At 38.7% G+C, this 23,485-nt stretch overlaps 1 protein-coding gene across 1 annotated transcript; it reads right to left on the bottom strand.

Annotated features, from left to right (window-relative positions):
- Positions 1-4,196: 4,196 nt before the first annotated feature.
- LOC137265359 (baculoviral IAP repeat-containing protein 2-like) lies at positions 4,197-5,862 on the bottom strand. The gene has a single exon (XM_067800749.1). It carries the CDS (start codon positions 5,714-5,716, stop codon positions 4,766-4,768), a length of 951 nt encoding a protein of 316 aa, XP_067656850.1. The 5' UTR covers positions 5,717-5,862; the 3' UTR covers positions 4,197-4,765.
- Positions 5,863-23,485: the final 17,623 nt, after the last annotated feature.

Below are 23,485 nucleotides of genomic sequence, written 5' to 3'. Positions count from 1 at the left end.
TGCCTTTTGACGTATAGAAACACATCACCTAATTTCCTTGTGTAACTTTCATTCACATCACAATCCTTCATCTAATAAGCACGGAACCATGGCGTCTCACTGGAGCAGGCTAAGTTCCCAAGTTCGAGTGTCCTTCTCTACGTTTTCCATTAATCTTTACAACATGCAACTTCTAACCAAAATGTGATAAATATGATGTTATAAATATCATATATGACATGCTAGTCATGACTTGTTTGAGTGGCATTTAAGAAGTTGAGATGTACAAATAGGACAAGTTGTTATGGATAATAACTTCTTTATTGCGTGAGTGCGACGTTTCGATACAGATTCTTGTACCGTTGTCAAGCAGGAGTGATGCATGAAATGAAGGACATGTTTCTATATACTAATTACAACAATGAGATAACATAATATACAAAGAAAATACAACTGACAATGGGAGCAACATGATGCTATGATTGGTGAAGCAGTAAGCTGAAGAAGCCAGTTAGTACACAAAGAATAGTAAATGGAAGCCAGACATGTACAAATAAAGGAGTTACAATGAAGGATAAGATGTTTATACAATAGATTGGACTTAGTAGAGGAGGGCATCACAAGCAGATGGAATGAAATATCCTTGGTCACGGCAGGGAACCTATATATAGTTGTAGATTATCCCTGGTTCCTGGTTCTCATTTTGTATGGCCTGTTTTGGACTAACAGCTAGTCTCTGAAATGGACATATTTTATTGAAAAAAAGTACATAGTAAAAAAAATAATATAATGAAATGGAGCTCTGAGACATTCTATATTTTCAGAAGCTAGTGAACTCTAGACTTGCCACATTTTCTAGACTTGCATGGGATTTCTTGGATATATTTGCTTCAGGGTCTGTACGACAGACTAGGCCGGTTTGTATTTTGTGTATCGTCCGAAAAGTGCTATCATATAGTGTTACGAGTGCGGATTTTTTGTATTTTTTCTTCTTGTTATTAATTAAGTAATAATTATTATTGGGTCACAACGTAGAGAGTTTAGAATAATAATTATGATGGGTCACATTTCGCATAATAGATGGTCAACATTTTTTAAGATTTTGGTAGCAGGCTGTCTGGAAATGATCTGCTCTTGATTTCCTATTTGTTACTGCCAGAAATTTCTATAGTGTTGGCGATGTTCGTATGTGCCCGAACTTTCAGGAAGTGACTGAGTATATATATAAAGGCTAGTTGCCGTGTTGAGACTGGGACACGCACAACTGGAGTATACAATCGCTGCCAACGCTTGATCATCATAGCCACCGTCAGACCGCTCACTGTGTTACATTCTTCATAACTGATTCTCTCTCACACTAAGACTTTGGTGAGTTTGCTATATTATATTTTGTGACCCATTGCCTTACATTTTGTCTCACTTGTATTGTATTTGAAATCGGTATTGTGAAGTTGACTTGTGACTTTGTATAACTTGCTCTCTTTGCTAATAATAATATTTAAATGTTTTAGACTTGTCTTTGTTCTGTTTTGCTGGTTCACAGGGGATTTCTTGCATCGTTTGTCAATTTTTTAACCGTAACAATAGACATTAAATGCTAGGTTTAAATCTCACTGATATTCCTTTACTGTCCCTTACTGACAAGTTTTATAATATACATCTGGGCGGTGGGGTAGCCTAGTGGTTAAAGTGTTCGCTCGTCACGCCGAAGACCCGGTTCGATTCCCCACATGGGTACAATGTGTGAGACCCATGTTCTGTTGTCCCCCGCCGTGATATCGCTGGAATATTGCTAAAAGCGGCGTAAAACCAAACTCACTCACTCACTATAATACGCATCTATTCGACGTTTAACTGAGTCTCGTGATGATATGGCTGAAATGTAACCAACGAGACGGTATATATTAACACACTCTCACTCAAATTGTTTTCATAAATGATTTGTTTTAATTTGTTTCAACGAACTTTGAAAATAAGGATAAAGTGCAACAATTTGCATCTGTTAAACGTAGAAAGAATTTTCTCAAGTGTCAGGATACTTATATATCCATTGACATATGCTGTTATACAAACTCAAACAACTAAATTTTTAAGTTAAGTTAGCTTGCCACTGTGTCAAACTGTTTCGTCATTTTGGACTGACATTTTTAAGTGTGTTTTGAATCAAAGTAAATATTCTCGCAAATAGGCCAAACGTAAAAATTAGTTTCAATTTTGTGTAATGATACTCAAAAATGTACTTCCATTCATTTACAACCTCCAAAACCTGAAAAAAAACATGTATTTTGAGTGAAAGTGAATATTCTCGCTCATGTGTCAAGATGTTATTCGCCCATGGGCGACATGTTTTTTGAATCGCTCTAAATTAAGTCAAAATGAGTTTAATTTTGTGTCACGATACTAATGAATGTGCCCTCATTCATTCAAACCCCCAAAACATAGAAAAAAACATGTATTTTGAGTAAAGGCAAATATTCTCGTCAATGGGTCAAAATGTATTTCACCCATGGGCGAGATATTTCAAAATCAATATTTCATTTCAAAATGAGCTGCAATCTGTGTCATGATACTTATTGGACATACTTTCATTCATTTACAACCTCCAAAACATTGATTCTGGGCGAAATTAAACACTATCGCCCATGAAAAAAGTTTTTATTTCGAAAACTCAAATTTTATACTCCCTCGCCAATAGGCAGGCCTATAGGCGAACAGTTGGCCCATGGGCGAGCGAGTTTAAATTTGAGTTTTCGGAAAAAACTTTTTCACTTTTTCTTCCTTAGCACATATTCATAACAGCTGCATGATGATTTTTGTCAAATCCCTTGTGAGAGAGCGGCCACAGTGCTGTTGTGAGTCCAGAAAAAATTGTGATGTGTTACCAGTATATCTACTCCACTAAAACATACTACAGAACGATTTCAGAAAATAATGTTTTCAATTTATGTGGAAGTTTAAATCAGACAAGATCAAGAGGGGAGTAAAGATGTCTTTGTTTTACTCCTATAGACATGTTAGATGAACTTCTTGTTAATTTTATATAATTATATGTCCTGCATGGCATGACAATTTTAAAACATTTACATTTAACTCGTAAAAACGATAATAAAAATAAGATAAGTAGATTAATAAATGAATGAACGAACGAAGGAAGAACAAACATAAAAACATATAGATAAATCGGTAAATAAATAGACACCATTCTTTCACACGTTCAAACGATGCATACACACAATAAAGACGATGATTATCCATAAACCTGTGTCATCTCTATATCGGCAACTTCTAGAATGCCACTCTAACCATGAAATAAGCCTTTACAAATGGTCTGATGAACGAATTATTTATTACGTGGATAATGCTTCCAAAAGTATCACTGTTTCACAATGCATCTAACAACAAGAAGTCGATACTCCTATAAAGCACTGACAGATTTGTCATTCATTGGTAATCTTGAAAAGGGCTCGTCTGTCACTGTAAGGATAGGACAATTGGTTGAGTCTAATCATCGGTAAGACATTACAATGGGTCGATTAAACAAGTGTAGATGGCATTATATATTCATATTCACATTATATTTATCCTAGGGTCTTACACAGGACACATAAGATCGGATACTGGGTACATAGGAAGGCACACAGGGTACATTGGACAACACACAGGGTACATTGGACAGCACACAGGGTACATAGGACAGCACACAGGGTACATTGGACAGCACACAGGGTACATTGGACAACACACAGGGTACATTGGACAACACACAGGGAACACTGGACAGCACACAGGGTATATAGGACAGCACACAGGGTACATAGGACAGCACACAGGGTACATAGGACAGCACACATGGTACACTGGACAACACACGGGATACAAAGAACACCATACAGGCTACATGGGACAGCATCCAAGGTACATGGGAGAGTACATAGGGATACATAGGACAGGACATAAGGTACACTGGACACCACACAGGGTGCATACGACAGCACAAAGGGCACAAAAGACTCAGGGTACAAAGGGCATCAGACAGCGTACATAGGACAGTACACAAGGTGCATGGGTTTGCACACAAGGTACCTAGGACAGCAAAGACGGTACATGGGTTTACACATAGGGTACATGGACCTAGGTACATAGACATCACACATCGTGTATATTTCTATTCGCAGCTGTGTATAAAAAATCCACAAAAAATGACTCTAAACGAATTATTCTCAAAACCCATGTTTATGTGTTTCTTGAGGGCAATTACAGATTGTACGTCATAACAATATAACGATCATAATGGCGTCGCATATGGTGCTTAATAGAGGAAATACGGTGTAATATTATGTCCGTATGGATTCCAGGTGAGAGTTGGTGCCCACAACCTGTGCTGCTTGTCAGAGGGGGCAGTGGATGGGTTAGTTCAGTTCGGTTCACTTGGTTCGTGGCGTGGTATGGCGCGAGGGGGGTTCATAATGTCAACCGCTTCTTGATCCTGATGCGAGCACCGACAAGTCGTCGTCAACTAGTGCGGTGTGAAACAATATTGAGTCTCTTTTCTCAGCGCGTCTTTCATGCGTCACACGGTTCGGTAACGGGGTGGTCGTATTCGTTCCGCTTCTACACTGCAGCATCTGTGTTAGAAACAAAGCTCTCGAGTAAATTCAGGTAAATCAACGAGACTTTCTTTTTCGTTTCACGACAATTGATAACACAGAGACACGGTGTGACAAGGCTTTGACTGTTGCAGTTCTACAAACAAACACAACTCAAACCGAAAAGTGCAACATCAGTTTTACATCAATTCTTCCACCGCCAGATACAACGACGTGGCATCCGGAAAGTCTTCCCCTTTGCTCTGTATCCTTGATTTAACAGCTTGTTGAATTAGCTCGCGTGAGACTCCCATGGCAAGCACTGCCTCTACCTGTGGGGAGGGTCTTGGTTTACATGGAGAAGCACCTGCATGACCTTGACTCTTTGTGGGACATCCGGTTCCAGATCCGTCTTTGTCCCTAGGTCCATGATTTGCAGCGGCAACAACAACGGCTTTGTTATGTGCACATGACGCTCCATCGTGTCGTGGATCCTGTGACATGTCAATTCCATTTCCCCGCTTGCTGTTGTGGGCGTGTTTTATATACTCACATCTTGGAGACCACTGGAGATGCGCATCAAACGGATCATCATCAGTATCCCAGTCCCTTAGTGTCAGTCCACAGTAAAAGCACCTAGCTCGGTCTGCAGAGCCGATATAGAAAAATCCGGCGGCAACCATGTTTGGAGGAGATTGAATATCCAGTTTAAGGGGCCATGCTTTAAATGTGCCAAGTCGCTTCACCTGGTCAACAAACTCGTTATACTTTGCCTTCGTAACATCATATCCAGATCGTAGCGCAGGTGTAAGCACTGGAAACCATTTATTGAGGAAGCTGCAGTCTGGGGAGTATTTTCGGTGTACGTCAAGGGGCACATCTGTCTCCGTCCAGTTGTACAGTTTAACCTTGCAGCTGTCACATTCAACTTTGTCCCCAGGACCGATCAGCATAAACCCCGCAATGGCTAGCTGTAGTGATTTAACCTTCCCGGTCCAACTGGCGAATGTCCTCAACCTCCTAGCTAGGTTCTCCTTCTCCTGTGTCGGTTGACTGTGCTGTGTGAGGCGAGATATTTCACTTCCTGGTCGTCGTCTCTCCGCGCTGGCGGCGAATATAGGCGCCTGGGACACAGCATCGGTAACATCCATAGCAGGCAACTCTACCTCAGCTAGTGCAAATACACAACTGCAGGCACACTAAATTTCCACAAAGAGCTTTGTATTGATAGCAACAGTAATGACAATAGGCTGAACTGCTGCATAGAGGCACACGTCATTGACATTGATCCTATATATAGATCAGCGTCAGGGAAACCCTAATCTATGATTAGCGCTTTTTGTCCACATAGATATCTTCATTACGGACATTTCATACTGTCCATACTGTCATTCGATACAACAGTAAGGTAAGTCATATTAGGGTTAATGCGTCATGCCGGTAGAGTATAATACAGTTCTGTGAACGAGTGGCAGTGATGTCTTGTGTCAGTGTGTTATTGTGTCAATGTGTCATTGTGTCAGTTTGACACTTGTTTCCTCAGAAACATCGCACGACGACGAATATTGAGGAATCGAGAAGGAAGAGTTTAGTTGTCGATGAATGTTTATTCACTGTTGTTCAAACATGTACTCTTAGTTTCAAACGTTACCTGTCTATTTATAGCGCTAACGCATTCATCTACAATATGTTTCCGCATAATGCGGACATGCATGTGGCCGACGCTGATGTCAACATGCGTTGAAAAACACCCACTTCATTCATGGGTAGGACTTCTACTCCGCAGTCAGTCCACGGCGGGTACCAGTTACGAATAGATCCCCAGTCATCAATAATTTATGGACGATGTGGGCGGTCATTCAGACCAGACAAATGTCTCTGAATGCATAAAATTCGATAGAAGCATATGATTCCTTTTATACGGAAATGTGGCCCCGTTGAGATGAGAGATTCAGATCTGAGAAATATACAGACTTGCTTCATTTAAGACTTTAGAACTGCCAAAGGGGCTGGGTGGAGAGGTAAATAATGCGCTTCAAAGACTGTGAGACTAATAGGTTGTCCATGTAGCAATATCAACTGCTGTTTTTGTGTTTGGTTTTGTTTTTCATGCAAAGTAAGTGGACGGTTTTTCTTTCACCGTTATTGGTATACTACGTAACTCCTAGTTTCTGAAATGAACGTACATAAAAACGGTTCATAAATTGTTGATAAAATGAAATGAAAGGAACCCAGAGACTTCCCTAAGTTTCCAAACTGTGATAATGTAAACTTGTCACATATTCTAGACTTGCATGGGTTGCACTGGGTATGCTTGTTACATGGCCAGTTACGACAAAGTTCTTAACTGTTCTGCCACGTCGATAAATCCCGAGCTGATGCAGATCTGTTTGATTGCAAGGGTTGCGAATGTTGGTACTTAACAATGTACTTACAGAGATCAAACTAAGGATTTAGAACTTACACTGTTGCAGCCTGAAACTGCAAAGATACACCCTTATATTGATATAAACTTGCACTCCGTCCATGTTAATGTTTTGTTGTTCCGAAGTTCCGGGTTCGACTAGGTACATTCTGTTGAGCCGATTTCTGATGTCGTGATAGAGCGTAAAACCATGCTCACACTCTGTGACTAACAGCCTTGAATAACAATTTCCGCCCACATCATAAAGTGTACCGTCAGCAACAAGATGTTACTGTTTCATTCCACGTGCATGTTATTTCTAGATTATCTAGGCTGTTATTTACAGATCGCTGTCATATAGCTGGAATAATGCTGACTGGTCTACGCAGCTGGGAACAACCGATGGTGTGTAAGCAAAGTTAGCGAGTGTGCCCAACCGATCACCGAAATAGCAAGAAATTTCTATTTGAAATATTATATTTGTAACATGTTTCTCCGTTCCGATTTCGTTATAATGGAGCAATAACAAGCTATTTACATACAGTGTGCTGCCCGTGTATTAAAGTCTAAACAGGCTCGTGATAACTCTAGACACCATATTGTCAGTAACCTTGAATGAGTGAGTGACTGTGGTTTTACGCCGATTTTAGCAATATTCCACACGGTGTACCCATTTGGGGCGTCGAACCGGGTCTTCAGCGTGACGAGCGAACACTTTAACCATTAGGTTACCCTAGCGCCCTTGAATAACCTTGAGTCCGAAGATAGTATGAATTATTTAACAAAATATATTCATCAATAAATGATATCATGTTAGTGACGGTCTATTTTGTCTTTCAACTTGATGCGGATTTTAACCTAGAGATGCTAAATAACATATTTAAGTTGCATTCAATATGTTGGCAAAAGAATGGTAGGTGCGTAGTTCAGATTAAGAAAATATTGCACAGATACACAAATTACTATTTATGTAAATAATATAGCCACAAATCCGCAAACGCATCATATATACTCTCCAAAAAAGAAATGCATAGGTAATATTGATTTATGAATTTTAATTTTTTTTAAAATTTAGTATTTGACTGTTATGATTTCGCTGTCACAACTTGACGTGAAAACGTAATGAAGAAAACGTGGTTCGCAGTATGCACATACAGTTCTGAGGAATCATAAGCAGGCACATTGCCTATATATGGTCATTTCGTTTTTAAACGATCGTTGGTTATTATTACCTGAATGACAAAAAAATCGTTTTGTCGTGGCTCGCTACTGTGAATCGAAACATTGCGACTGGACGTCTGCAGGCTAGGGATCCTCAATCTGCCGTTGCATGTTACCAAAATGTTCACCAGGGTACCACCTGTCGTTGATGGGGCCGATAACAACTAACCGGTTCAACGCATCATCGGCCTCAAAGTGGTAGACTTCGAATTACCAATGCAGCTTTTTGGGAAGAGTATGTTAGTGATCCTCCTGCGTGCTAGCCGAAAATAGCTGTCCTTGTGCATAAAAATGTATTTATACCCATGACAATTTTCTGACAGGACAAGAATACTATTTCCTAGGCTGACTTTGTATCAAACATATTTGCAAGCCTTTGAGATCACAACATTTACCTCATATATGATACAATAGAATCAGACATAAAAGTAATATTTTTTGACATGGCACTGAACAAGCGGCACCGATTACAATTCATCCTTGTGTCTGAATACGTATCCTGGGCGAAGAGTGCTGGTAGTGTGTGATTAAAATGGCAGCTTAACAGCCATTGATGAATGTTGAATTAGACTGTATTTGTTTTGGACATTTCGCATTCCCAGCTAATGAAGTTGTCACACCGTTAATCTTTCATTGTTACAACATTATTCTGTGAACTCCCTTAAAGGTGCCGCAACGTTATTCTTTCATTGTTACGACGTTGTTCTGTGGACTCCCATAAAGTTGTAACAACGTTATTCTTTCATTGTTAAGACGTTATTCTGTGGACTCCCATAAAGTTGTTACAACGTTATTCTTTCATTGTTACGACGTTATTCTCTGGACTCCCTTAAAGGTGTCACAACGTTATTCTTTTATTGTTACAACGTTATTCTGTGGACACCCCTTAAAGTTGTGACAACGTTATTCTCTCATTGTTACAACGTTATTCCATGGACTCCCTTAAAGGTGTCACACCGCTATTCTTTTATTGTTACAACGTTATTCTGTGGACACCCCTTAAAGTTGTCACAACGACATTGTTACGACATTATTCTGTGGACTCCCTTAAAGTTGTCACACCGCTATTCTTTCATTGTTACGACGTTTTTCTGTGGACTCCCTTAAAGTTGTAACAACGTTATTCTTTCATTGTTACGACGTTATTTTGTGGACACCCCTTATAGGTGTCACAACCTTATTCTTTCATTTTTACGACATTATTCTGTGGACTCCCCTAAAGTTGTCACACCGCTATTCTTTCATTGTTACGACGTTATTCTGTGGACACCCCTTATAGGTGTCACAACCTTATTCTTTCATTTTTACGACGTTATTCTGTGCACTCCCTTAAAGGTGTCACAACGTTATTCTTTCATTGTTATGACGCTATTCTGTGGACTCCCTTAAAGTTGTGACAACTTTATTCTTTCATTGTTACAGTACTGTTGTGTGGACACTCCTTATAGGTGTCACAACCTTATTCTTTCATTGTTACAACGTTATTGTGTGAACTCCCCTTAAAGCTGTGACAACGTTATTCTTTCATTGTTACGACGTTATTCTGTGGACTCCCTTAAAGTTGTCACAACGTTATTCTTTCATTGTTACGACGATATTCTGTGGACTCCCTTAAAGTTGTCACAACGTTATTCTTTCATTGTTACGACGATATTCTGTGGACTCCCTTAAAGTTGTCACAACGTTATTCTTTCATTGTTACGACGATATTCTGTGGACTCCCTTAAAGTTGTCACAACGTTATTCTTTCATTTTTACAGCGTTGTTGTGTGGACACCCCTTAGAGGTGTCACAATCTTATTCTTTCATTGTTACAATGTTGTTGTGTGGACTCCCCTTAAAGGTCTCACAACGTTATTCTATCATTGTTACAACGTTATTCTGTGTACTCCCTTAAAGGTGTCACAACGTTATTTTTTCATTGTTACGACGCAATTCTGTGCACTCCCTTATAGGTGTCACAACGTTATTCTTCCATTGTTAAGACGTTATTGTGTGGACACCCCTTACAGGTGTCACAACGTTATTCTTTCATTGTTACAACGTTATTCTGTAGACTCCCTTAAAGTTGTCACAAAGTTATTCTTTCATTGTTACAACGTTATTCTGTAGACTCCCTTAAAGTTGTCACAACGTTATTCTTTCATTGTTACTTTACTATCTGGTTTCCCATTTACGTTGTCACAATGGATACATGAAAATTTCCCCGAGGTAACCATTACATATGAAAACAATCACTTCAATGTATAGTCATCACTTTGCATGTTATTTTGGTCGTGTGTTTTCTGAGGCTGTAGCTGAATAGTAAAGAGAGAATCTCAAAGTGGAAAGCTTTACAGAAAATTCTATCGTGACACCAAGTTATAAGAAACTCTGCTATAACGTTGTGAAGAGCCCAAAACATTACATTTCTTCAGTGTAACTTTTCAACGCTGTTATGTAACTTTTCAACGTTGTGATGTAACGTTATAAAATGACGTAATACTAACGTTGTGACAACGTTGTGTGATGACGCGACCACTCTACAACCTTCCCCTAAGGTAGCGAGCTGGGATGCATGGAATCAACTCGGCAATGCGACAGCACAGGTTTAAACGCTGATGTCAGCTTTTTCTTTGGCTTACAAAATTCAAGCACAGATAATGCGCATCATTTCTGATCAAGCTATATTTTAGTGAGCAACCACTTTCGAAAGAGGGAGGGCCTTGGTTTTAAGTCTGAGATGAGTTTTAAAAACGTTTGTGAGATTAAGCAAGTTTGTGCTTATTGTTTACAAAAACATACAGATTTGATTAGTTTACCAGAAAAGATAAACTGACATACCAGTGAATTTATAAAAATTCCCGAGAACTTTTTCAGAATCTTTTTCTGTAATTGGTTACATTTATCAGACAGTGCTGAGACATCAGCAAACGTAAGTGAACATACATTCTTCAAGTCTGACGAAACTATTCCACCTGTTCCACCTGTTCCATTTAAGTCAACTTGTTAAGGAATATACTTGTTAACGAATAATTGTGGATTAAAACACAACCCTGACGGACGCCAATATTATGGACTAGCAATTCGTCTCTGAAATGAACATATGTTACAGAAAAAATGTTCATGGTAAAAAAATATATGTATATAATGAAAGGAGCCAAGAGACTTTCCTCGTTTTCCGAAGCTGTGGATATCTAGACTTGTCACATTTAGGTATGAAATACCATCAATATTGCTAAAAAATATAGTCAAACCTTTTCATGTTCTAATGCAAGCTGATAAATTCGGATACATGTGTTTTAGAAGTAAAACATTAAAACATGATGTGTCAAAGGCTTTGGGAAATAGAATAAAACCTGCCCTTCCTTTTACAAGAATGTTTGAATTAAAGACGAACGGGAGGATTCGTGACATGAAACAAGACGTCTTGTTGATTAATTGCTGAATTAAGTAATGACATTTTTGTGGCAAATGGGATATATACAGGCTGACATATTACTAAACGTTCTATACTGTTTGAGTAATTCCAAACCTGGCGTTTCTGTCTCTGTATAATGCATGCAGTTAATTATTTCTGAACGGCCAAACATCCATCCGTGAAGATCCTCGATAGAATTGGTTTTCAGGAATCCATGCCTCTTGTAACAGGCGGCTAAAGGGATCGGGTGGTCAGACTCGGTTGACACATGATGTCTTATTCCATTTGTGTAGATCGATGCTCATTCTGTTGACCACTGAATTATGTCCTCCTGAAACGTTATTTACAACCGACATCGCATAACTGGGGTGTTGCCGAGGGGGCCTTGATTAACAAACAACAAACAAAATAAACAAAATCAATCTTACACATGTGCACAAGTCTGTCAGTTTCATTTTTAAATATTTCAAACAAAAACTTGTTTTTCCAGTTGCCGGTTACCTTTGCCCAAGTTCCCTGTGGCGCTCGTGTTTCCAATTGTTACATACACTCATGTAAAATATATGTTCATCTTAGTTTACAATATTATATTCTGCTAATAGGACTCTTGCAAATATTTAGATTTATTACTCTACTCATGCTTTGCCTCTTTGCTTTCTGACAAATGTTTCCAGTGGCCACAGAAATCGTGAAAAATATATATTCTTCTTAATTTACAGTATTTTATTCTGCTAATAGGGGTCTTGGAATCGTTTTGATTTATTACATTACTCATGTTTCCTCTTTGCTCTCTGACAAATCACAATCTACAGTATTAAAATGGTATATTGTATGATTATGTCTAGGAGCGGGTCACTATCTCCCATCCATACCTGACAATCTGAATATATCGCAAAAGCATTAAGAGAAAAATGTCAAAATAAATAAAGTATGTAAATGCAACATATACGTGTGTCACTGATAGGCACAGACTCATCTTCTGGTAAAAGACCCATGAAGGTCCCGTTGTGGAATAGGCTACTTGAAATTTACTGCTTGACACGTATTAGATGAGTCTGTGCAGTAAACGCGTTTGTGACAAGTAGGCGCGGCTACAGGTACATGAGGTAGATCGGGGATTAAGCACGTGCAATACACGCTGACCGTGGCGTGAACTCATGGCCTCTTCTGTTTAACACGTGTCCAATAATAGTATCATATAACAATCAAAAAACTTTGCACGTGGAAATTGAACTCAATATTTAGACGACAACCTGTTTCCCTTTTGTTTCAAATGGAATGTTCTGGAGGGCGTTCCTATATATTGGGGTAATTTGTCAGGTCGTGGCTCTTGTAATACTTGTCAAGCAGTGGAACTGTTTTCTCTCCTTTTAGATCTTAGTCGTATGTAGGTTTCATTCAGACCTTCGTTTAAATGCAGTTTTATCGAAAATATTAATTTATTCAAAATGTTTAATAAATATAGCTTAAACTCCAAAAGGTATGCTTTTAAGACGTCAACCTTTTTCTAATCGCCCATTATACATTTTATCTTTTTACATATTCACTATGTTTTCGTTTTTACTATTTATCTACCATTTCGTATGTTGTATATATGTGCTATCTCTTAAGACAATCTCATAAGCCAAATAATGTCTGGATGTTAAACATACTCTTATATCATGTTCATATTCGTGTACATGTCTAACTGAGACACCTAAATAAAAGTACCTTTTTTGTATTTTTATTCTGTCATTTTTATATAACTGTATTTCGGGGAATAAAAGTGTAAATGTCAAATGAAATTAGGTCATATGAAATGTATATACTTACATAACGACCTGCATGATGCAAGTCTCTGACTGTTCATGTCACGTCACAGTGGTGTCAGACAGACAGACATATACTTTTTACGCCTCACTGCATGTGCAACATAAATTATAGACACAATAGCAAATGATAGGGAAAGTACAAGCACCACTCCATTTGGAATTTGGAGAGACTAAATTTCAATTATATGCAGGCCACTAAAAGTCACAGAAAAATTTCTCATTAAAAGTAAGACTACACAATTGCAATTTAACTGTTATTTGCAACATTCGCCTTCCAGATGTAATAAGGAATAAGGTTTTGGCAACATTACAACCAACTTCACAATCTGACATTTAAAACAAAATTTCTGTCCAAAAATCACCATAAATAGTACAAACATTGGGAAACAATTCTGATTGCAGGTCATCATTCATCGAGCACTGAAGCGAAACTTGCAATTCATCTTCAACAAAATTCATCTTCAATGCACAACTGACGGATGCGTTCTTTTACAAGAAAATGCTAATACCGTCGCCGTTTCAATTCTAACTGGAGCAACCAAACATCTAAATATTGTTATAAGGTGAAAATTGCAATCGTATACAAGAAACGATTTATACATCTATCACTGAGATTTGCGGTTAGTTCGGCATAACACCAATGCTATTACTATTGGGTAATATATTAAGGGATGGAAAAGGGAAATAAATGTCGAACAACTGAACAGAACAGATTCGTCAAGTAGCAATTAAATCTGAGTCACTGATTAGAATTAAGGGAGATTTCCAATCACGAGGTACGACATGAGACCAGGGAATGATGTAACTTCTAACGAATCAGAGAGATGGTAGATGGTCATGTGACAAGGGTGGAGCAGGCTCGAACACCTTAAAAAGATACCGCAGCACAAAAAGGTGCGAGGTGCGGTGCGGGTTGAAGAGACGGCAGAACGTTCACATCCCGAGAGCTTGCCCTACCCTGTCCAGGCCAAGATCAACGGTTATGAAGAGAGGGATCGAGTAAACCGATGTGAGTATAGAAACTTGTGTTGAGTTATTCATTGTATGCCTCAGTGCCAGTACACGAATGATATGCGCTAGTTAGGAATCCCGGTCGTCAGACCAGTTATTCCTAGATGTAGCCCCCCGGACAGACCAAGCGAGAATGCCACCAGAGCTGGCAGCACCCCCAATAAGGCAGAACGGTCGTCGTAACAGGTAACTGGTCAGAGGGTTTACTAACACCCAAATCCCAGTTACGACAATATGGCAAAAAGCACTTTAGTAACATCTTAGCATCAGAATATCAACACACTTTTCAGTAAAATAACCAGTTACACACACACACACACACACACACACACACACACACACACACACACACACACACACACACACACACACACACACACACACACACACACAAGGTCCCGCTGTAGAAGACTGACGGGATCGGGTGGTCAGGCTCGTGTCATCGGTTCCCAATAGCGCAGATCGATGCTCATGTTGTTGATCACTGGATTGTCTGGTCCAGACTCGATTATTTACCGCCATATAGCTGAAATATTGCCGAGAGCGGTGTAAAACTAAATTATCTCAGCCAGACAGCGATTCAACAAACATGACGTAGAACAGGGCAGAAATGCATTTACATTGCGAACCAATTCCACATTTTTACAATGAAGCGGGTGACAACTCTCACTCCAAATAAAAGAAAAAAGAAAGATCACCACGTATGAAAGGTGTAACAGTCCTTGCCACTAAGGAGTTTCTGAAGTGAAGAACCTTTGATTTGTCACTGCTTACTGTCATACTGTTTCTAGGGCACCAAGTGTTCAAACAATCCAGAACTACTTGTAGATCTTTCTCATTCTCTGCCAATAGTACTAGGTCATCTGTAGATAATAAAATACAGATAATATCATTTACAACTTTCATCCCCTTCCCTAAGCCTTTCAGAGCTACATCCAGATCATTGATGTATATATTGAAGAAAAGGGGAGATAATAAACAACCTTGCTTCACTCCAAAGTTAACTGTAAACCTATCATTCCTGGGCCTGTTAACTCTCATACAACATGAGACACCTGTGTATATCGCGTTTAGTGCACTTCGCATGTTTCACTGAATTCCCAAATCGTCCAGTCGTCTCCACATTATGCCTCTGTTAATCGAGTCATAAGCCTTACTGAAGTCTATGGACTCTGCAAACGTTGATAATTTGATAAGTTCTTTTTCTTTCCTCTTATCGACGACAGTTCTTGCTCTGTGCACCAGTAGACACAGGTTCTCTTCCATACCCAGCCACGTCAACTTCATTCTGCACGTTCAACAACTTCTAGTAGTCTTTCCGCCATCTTCCCAGCACTTCCGGTACAGACAAAGTACTTCCATGTCCATGTCCGATAAAAAACGTAATTTCTAAACTTAAGACATGGCACTATACAAAACCCCAAACGTGAAATTTTCATCACGAAAGGAGTTTTCTGAACGAAAACGACAAACTTCAAACTGCCCTTCTATAAACCTTTAAATAAGAAGAATTTAAGCCCAGACACTTTACATTCTCTGTTACATTTTGTAATGTTCTGTGCATTCTAGCACAAGCAGCATTAACGCCACATGGCATTATCGTACGTTCCAAATACAAGATGATACAGTGCCTATGATTTCAGTGGTACCATGTGCTGTCTCCACAGAGAGGTAGCACATAATAACCCTGTTCTGATCAAGAAGAACCATCCAAATATTTGCACTGGAAGGAGTAAATGCATTCTATATTCTAGATATTGTTATCAGTCTTAAACATAAAGATGCCTGAGGGAGTTTTTATAGGAGTAGAAAATGTTCCAGTCGCCTACTCTCTCTGTCACTATGGTCGTCACTATTAAGAAGCAGACTGTTCACATTGGTCCACCACAACAGTTGACTGTAAAGAAAGATATTCTCTTGGTGTTGCTCTAGATATTTTACGTCACCTCATAAGCCTGAAATTCATAGAATGGCACGATCGAATACAATGGAAACTCCTGAGTCGTGTGTTATGCTTCGTTTCATCAAAGTACGACATGCACTCCCGGTATACTCCTTGTGCGCTGTTCATATGACACTATGACAGTGAGTGAGATTATTTTACGCCGTTTTGGGCTGGTGGCAGTTTGCAGCAGTATCACGGTGAGAAGACACCAGCAGTGGGCTTCACACATTGTAATCATGTTGGGAATAGAACCCGTGACGAGCGAACGCTTTAACCACATGTCTACCCCACCGCCCAGAAAACATAAAAGGCGCTGTTTGCAAGGATCGTATCAGATAAAATAACAGGTCACATTTGCACATCAGATCAAACAAAATTACAAGCCATATTTCCGCAAAATCACAACAGACAAGATAAAAGCCGATTTTGCACAAGGTCAGTTCAGACAAGATAACAGGCCACATTTGCACAAGTTCAAGTCAGACAAAATAACAAGCTACATTGCACAACATCACAGCAGACCAGATAGCAGGTCACATTTGCACAAAATCAGATCAGACAAGGTAACAAGCTACATTTGCACAAGTTCAAGTCAGACAAAATAACAAGCTACATAGCACAAGATCACAGCAGACCAGATAGCAGGCCACATTTGCACAAAATCAGATCAGACAAGGTAACAAGCTACATTTGCACAAGATCAAAACAGACACGATAACAAGCCACCACTGCACAAGAGCAAAACAGACGAGATAACAGGCTATATTCGCACAAAATCAGATCAGACAAGATAACAAACTACATTTGCACGTCAAGTCAGACACGGTAAGAGGCTACACTGTTTTAAAAGTTTTTATTTATTCCTACGAAACGAAAGCCTTCTGTAATAAAGGTCGTTACACAATGACATGTATATAAAACGTAATCTGATATCCAAAATACCAGGGTGTAAGACAGTTAGACCTCCGAAATATCAATGTGTACAACGCGTTATATGTAGTGCCACATCAAACATATCATGTTTTATATAGTGCAACATGCATCATACAGTGTTGTACTCATGTATTGCGTCATATCCGACATAGGGTGTTGTATATGAGGTCACATCTGACATATGCTGTATATAGCAGAACATCAACACAAGTTGTATACAGCGTCATATCCGACATAGGGTGTTGTATATGGGGTCACATCTGACATATGCTGTATATAGCAGAACATCAACACAAATTGTATACAGCGTCATATCCGACATAGGGTGTTGTATATGGGGTCACATCTGACATATGCTGTATATAGCAGAACATCAACACAAATTGTATACAGCGTCATATCCGACATAGGATGTTGTATATGGGGGTCACATCTGACATATGCTGTATATAGCAGAACATCAACACAAATTGTATACAGCGTCATATCCGACATAGGATGTTGTATATGGGGGTCACATCTGACATATGCTGTATATAGCAGAACATCAACACAAATTGTATACAGCGTCATATCCGACATATCTTATAAAATATCAGCAGACCTGTCATGTTGTATATAGCACCATATGTAACATATCATTTTGTATTTAGGGTCATGTCTGATATCTCCTGCTGCATATTGCGCCACATCAAACATATCGTATTGTATATTGCGCCACATCTGACATATCATGCTGTATATTGCGTCAAATCCAAGTTATTTTATTGTAAATTGCAGTCTATCTTATCTATCATGTTGTATAGTGAGTCACAACCAACATGTTGTATATTGCGAAAACATTCGACACATTACGTTGTATATATGCTATATGTAGCGCATCATCCAGCATACAATGTTGAATATAACTCCATATCAGAGATGTCATAGTGTATATTGGGGTCACATCCGACGCAACATCCGAAATGTCATGCTATACATAGCATCATGTCATGAAGCATAATTATAGCATTACATCCAACATATGATGTACAACATCCGAAATATCATGCTATACATAGCGTCATGCCATGAAGTATAATTATAGCATTACATCCGACATGTCATGTTGTATATATAGAGGATTTTTATTAAACGAGTTAATGATTTGGTATCAAACGAGAGAAAGCGAGTTTGATACTAAATCATTAACGAGTTTAATGAAAATGGTATGTCACGGAAGCGAGTTTAGTATTCTGTTTACTACTCGTTCACATAAATTGACAGAAACTGCAGCGAAATTGCCTACAGTGTGAGGATTCTCAGCTCTCCGCGAGTCAAGCAAGGTCTAGTAAAATTGCGACAGCAACACTAGCATTGTGATGTCACAACTTTGAACCGTTCTGACGTCATATGTCAAGTGGTATTACGCTAGTGTAATATTGCAGTAAAATATTACCCTGCAGTATCTACCACGAGCGAGTAATAAAGAATCATATGCGACATATCATATTGTGCATTGCGCCACATCTGATATATCATGCTATATATTGTGTCACATCCAGATATCTTATTGTATATTGAGTCATATCTGATCTAACATGTTGTATAGTGCTAAAAAAACAACATATTATGTTGTATATTGCGAAAACATCCGATATATCACACTGTATACAGCGCCACATCCGACATACCGTGTTGTACACAGCGCCACATCCGACATATCAAGTTGTATAAAACGCCACATGCGACATGCCACGTTGTATACAGCGCCACATCCGACATACCATGTTGTACTTGGAGCAGCAAGATACGACACGCCATGTTGTACATGGTGTCACGCCCCATGTATTTACTGTCTAACGCCCAACCAATCCTCTTCAGTGTCACTTTGACTAGATTTTGGAAACTGCAAGGCAGTGCAGATTGATCATCGCGAGTAAACGCCTCGTTGGGGTTTTTTGGTCTACTAACATGGATGTTCTGGTAGATTCCAAAACCAGACACACAACACTCCGACCCTGCCAAGCAGGATAACACCAACAACCATCCTTAAGACAGTATGATGTAGCCAGGCTAGCTATTCTCGTAACGTTCGTAGCCCTACGACCTTCTTAAGCCCATTCTTAACACATTGGCTACTGTCAAAGTTAAGAATTCTTAGGGCTACGAACGTTTCGAGAATAAGGGCCCTGGACATTGCACATGTAAGTTGCCCATGAAATCGGAGACTGAATGAAAATTGAACACTTTCCAAAAGGGCAAGTCACCGGATCGTAAAGTCAATCCAGTTCCCGGTCCCCGAGAAATGCAAAACCAACTGCTGCGCAAATTACATGGGGCGCAATCGACTTCTATCAAAGGTAGAATCTGACCAACTGCTTGATCAAACGTAGGCAAGTGGCCTTACATAATGAAGAGACAGAAAACGGCAGACGATGCAATGTGCTTGTCATTTCAGTGACAGTGGCTGTTGTGAAGTAAATAGTCATAAGTGCTGGGGTAAATCTATTGTTACTTTCTACATACTGCTCAAATGATATAGCTTGAAACAGGTACTTGCGGAGACACAAATTAGACATCATGAAAATGTTACTAAAATATATGTTTACAAGCCAGTGATATGACATTTTATACACTTTAATATTCGTGTTTGAAAAGAACAAGGAGTTCCTCGAGGTCAAACCTCATGTGGCCAAACTTCTTTGAGGGAGAAGTTCCTGCTGGCAATATTCCTGTGGGCCAGGTTCATTTGGGGCCAAGTCCCTGTGGGCAAAGTTCCTGTGGACAAAGTATCTTATCGGCAAAGTTTCTGCATCCAAAGTTCTTGCTGTCAAAGTCCCTTGTGGGCAAAGTGTCCTATCGGCAAAGTTCCTACGGGCAAATTTCTTTTTGTCAAAGTCCCTTGTGGGAAAAGTTCCTGTGGACAAAGTGTCTTATCGACAAAGCTCCTGTGGGCAAAGTTCCTGGATTCCCATTGACATTATGTTTGGTTATTGATACTTCTGTGATTTCATGAAGATTATATGCCGGAATCTTTAAGATGGCCGCACTTGTTAACATCGTAAGACCATTGTTATTTTTTGGCAATTATTGGGATGTTTACCACTCCGAAAATAAACTATAGTTTTTCGTTCTTCTTGCATTTGGATTTGTCTTCATATTTTCCTTGTTGGTAGATTTATCCAGATTGTAGGTGAAACTGGGGTTTGGATAGGTTCAACTGCCATGGTTAGTGCAACATTTTCCTACCATGAAAAATATGGGGTGTTGTGGTACTTTTTCAATATTCATAGGCAATCCCTGGAAATGAAAGGCCTAAGCGTAAATGTTGTTTATCGTACATACAATTGTAAAACCTGAACGGAACAATGGTAAACTAACACTAATACAAAAGACATATTAAACCAAATCGTTCACGCATGTGCCTTGTAAAGCATTACACTTGACAGATGAGTCCATGTTTAATTAGCTCCAGAATCAAAGTAGCTTCATTTGTTTAAACAGCTAAATGCTTATAAATGTACATAGAGGAAAAGAGACCTTCTTGCAAATTATAAGTACAGTAAAACATTCCCACTTCAATATATGCCATAAACACATTTCTTGGTGTGGAGTTTTAATAATAGATCTGACATGATTTTCTACTTTAACTCTTCACAAGAGTGAATGCAACATCTTCATACTCCTGTTACCACTTTCTATTCCACTCAACAAACAAGAATTGAGTTGGAACCAGCAGAAGCTGTATTGATCATCCAATCAGGACTAATTGATTTGTTGCTTGGTTGGTTGATTGTTTAAAACTGCACTCAGCAATATTCCAGCCATATGCTGGTGGTCTGTAAATAATCAACCTGGAGCACATAACAACATTAGATTTCATCTATGCAATTAGGACAAGATGACATGTCAACCAAGTCTGCCAGTATGACCACCAGATCCTGTTAGTTGCCTCTATATTCACTTTGATAAAAAACAAAAGAGAATATTTATTCCATGTTTAATTCAGGTGGTGTATAACAATCATATATCTGTATACACTTGCCTCTTTTAATCATGTAAGGGCATGTAATTATTCTCAAACAAAATGTAAATACCATTAAAGCAATGACAAATATATAGTCTGGTTCATAATTATTGAGAATTTTTCTTCTTACTTTGAGCTATCCTAACACCTCAACTGATTCACTGATACTTAAAACTAAGTAATGGTATAAGGGAGGTAACTCATCTTGGCCTACTGAGTATAGTACAATTAGAGTTACCTCCCCTGAAGTTGTAGCAGACGTCATTTTCCTCAGCACTGTCAACAATGTCTGCTGAAGATAAAAGAAGGTTGATTTTTGAGTTGTGTAATCAAGGAATTGATGATGTAAATACATTGGCAGAGAGAACAGGAACTCCTCTTTCTACTGTGTATAGGATTAGGAAGAATTTTAAAGAGGGAAAGGATTTGGGGCACCAGAAAGGAGCAGGGAGACCCAGAAAATTGGACTTCTCAGATCGCGTCCGGATGGGAATTTTAGCGTCTAAAAAGCAAAGGGCAAGCATCTCCAACATCAGGTATGAAATGATAGAAAGGGCATCAACAGTTGTATCAAAATCTACAGTTAGAAGAAATTTGATTGATATTGGATGGGAGAAAAAGACTGGAATTCCTTCTCCTCTCATGAAACAAGAACATAAAGACAGGCGTCTTGAGTGGTGTTTGGCACATGAAAACCTTGGAAAATGTGATTTTTACTGATGAAAGCTCAATATGGGTATATCCCAATAATGTGAAAATATGGACAAAGTTTGCGTCAGCACCGTTGTATCGACGACCTAAATACAGCCCAAAGTTTCATGTATGGGGAGGGATATCCTTATTAGGAACGACCCCGCTGTGTGTGTTTGAGGGAAATCTGACAAGTCAACGCTACACTAACATATTAGATAATTTTCTCCTTCCAAGTGCACATGTGTTTTATGGAAATGACTAGATTTTGCAGCAAGATAATGATCCTAAACACACCGCAAAACATGCCAAGCAGTGGTTTCAGGAGAAAAATGTGACTGCATTACCATTTCCTGCATATAGTCCTGACTTAAATCCCATTGAGAACATTTGGGGGATGATGAAGGAATGTGTGAATCAAAAGGGGTTGACAAAAATTGAAGACATGAAGAGAGAAGTGGTCCGATACTGGGACAGCATAACTCACGAGACACTAACCTCTCTGATAGGAAGTATGCCTACCCGTCTTAGACTGTGCCGTGAAGCTCAAGGAGACTTGATAAAATATTAAATTGTTACCTACACAACATGAAAAGGTCAGTTCACTTTCACAATACATTCAATTTTATCTGATTTGTTCTCGTTTAATAATATGAAATGCTTTAGCTATTCTCAATAATTTTGAACCATACTGTATATATATATATATATACTCACTTTGATAAAAAACAAAACTGAATTTGTAAACCATTTTTAATTAAGGTGGTGTGTAACAATCATATATCTAAATACACTTGCCTCTTTTAATCATGTAATGGCATGTAATTATTCTCAAACAAAATGTCAATACCATTAAAGCAATGACAAATATATCAATATATATTAACACAGTTTTCATTAACATAAAAATACTCTGACCTTATATCTATTCAATAGGCAAAAATAATTAAGTTTTCCTACTCAAAAACCAAAATCCAAATGTTAATGTCATATAAGTGAACTACCCTTCAAATTAGTGTGTAACCTACGCTCATTCAACTTATTTTCAGCTGATATAAATGAACCAAAAGAGTTAACATGGAAATGCATGTGGGTTTTTGCTTTGACTCGTGTATGTTTTTTTTAGAAATTCCCTTCTGCCTTTAGGTTTTCTCAGGACAAAAATCTGTAAAAAAAAGAAAGAAATTGGGCTTGCCTAACAGTCAGTTTGTATTGAGCATTCAAAATGCAACACTAGGTACACAAACCTTCGTCTTCTGGGAAATGAAAACAACAATGCCATACAGTATGGAGGACAAGATATATGCATGTCATGACAGTTCCAATACAGATACAGAACTAATTCTAAATTCCATTTACCATTTCATAATTAACTATAAACAGTTTGTTAATAACACATTGAATACAATAAGCAATATCGTTTTGTTCGTTTTGAAACTTGCCTCATTGAATTATATATCCTTTTTACAATCTCTTAATCTTGTATAATTCGTTTA

Source organism: Haliotis asinina, chromosome 15 (genome assembly GCF_037392515.1).
Source record: "Haliotis asinina isolate JCU_RB_2024 chromosome 15, JCU_Hal_asi_v2, whole genome shotgun sequence".
NCBI lineage: Eukaryota > Metazoa > Mollusca > Gastropoda > Lepetellida > Haliotidae > Haliotis > Haliotis asinina.
This window is presented reverse-complemented; position numbering and strand designations above follow the sequence as displayed.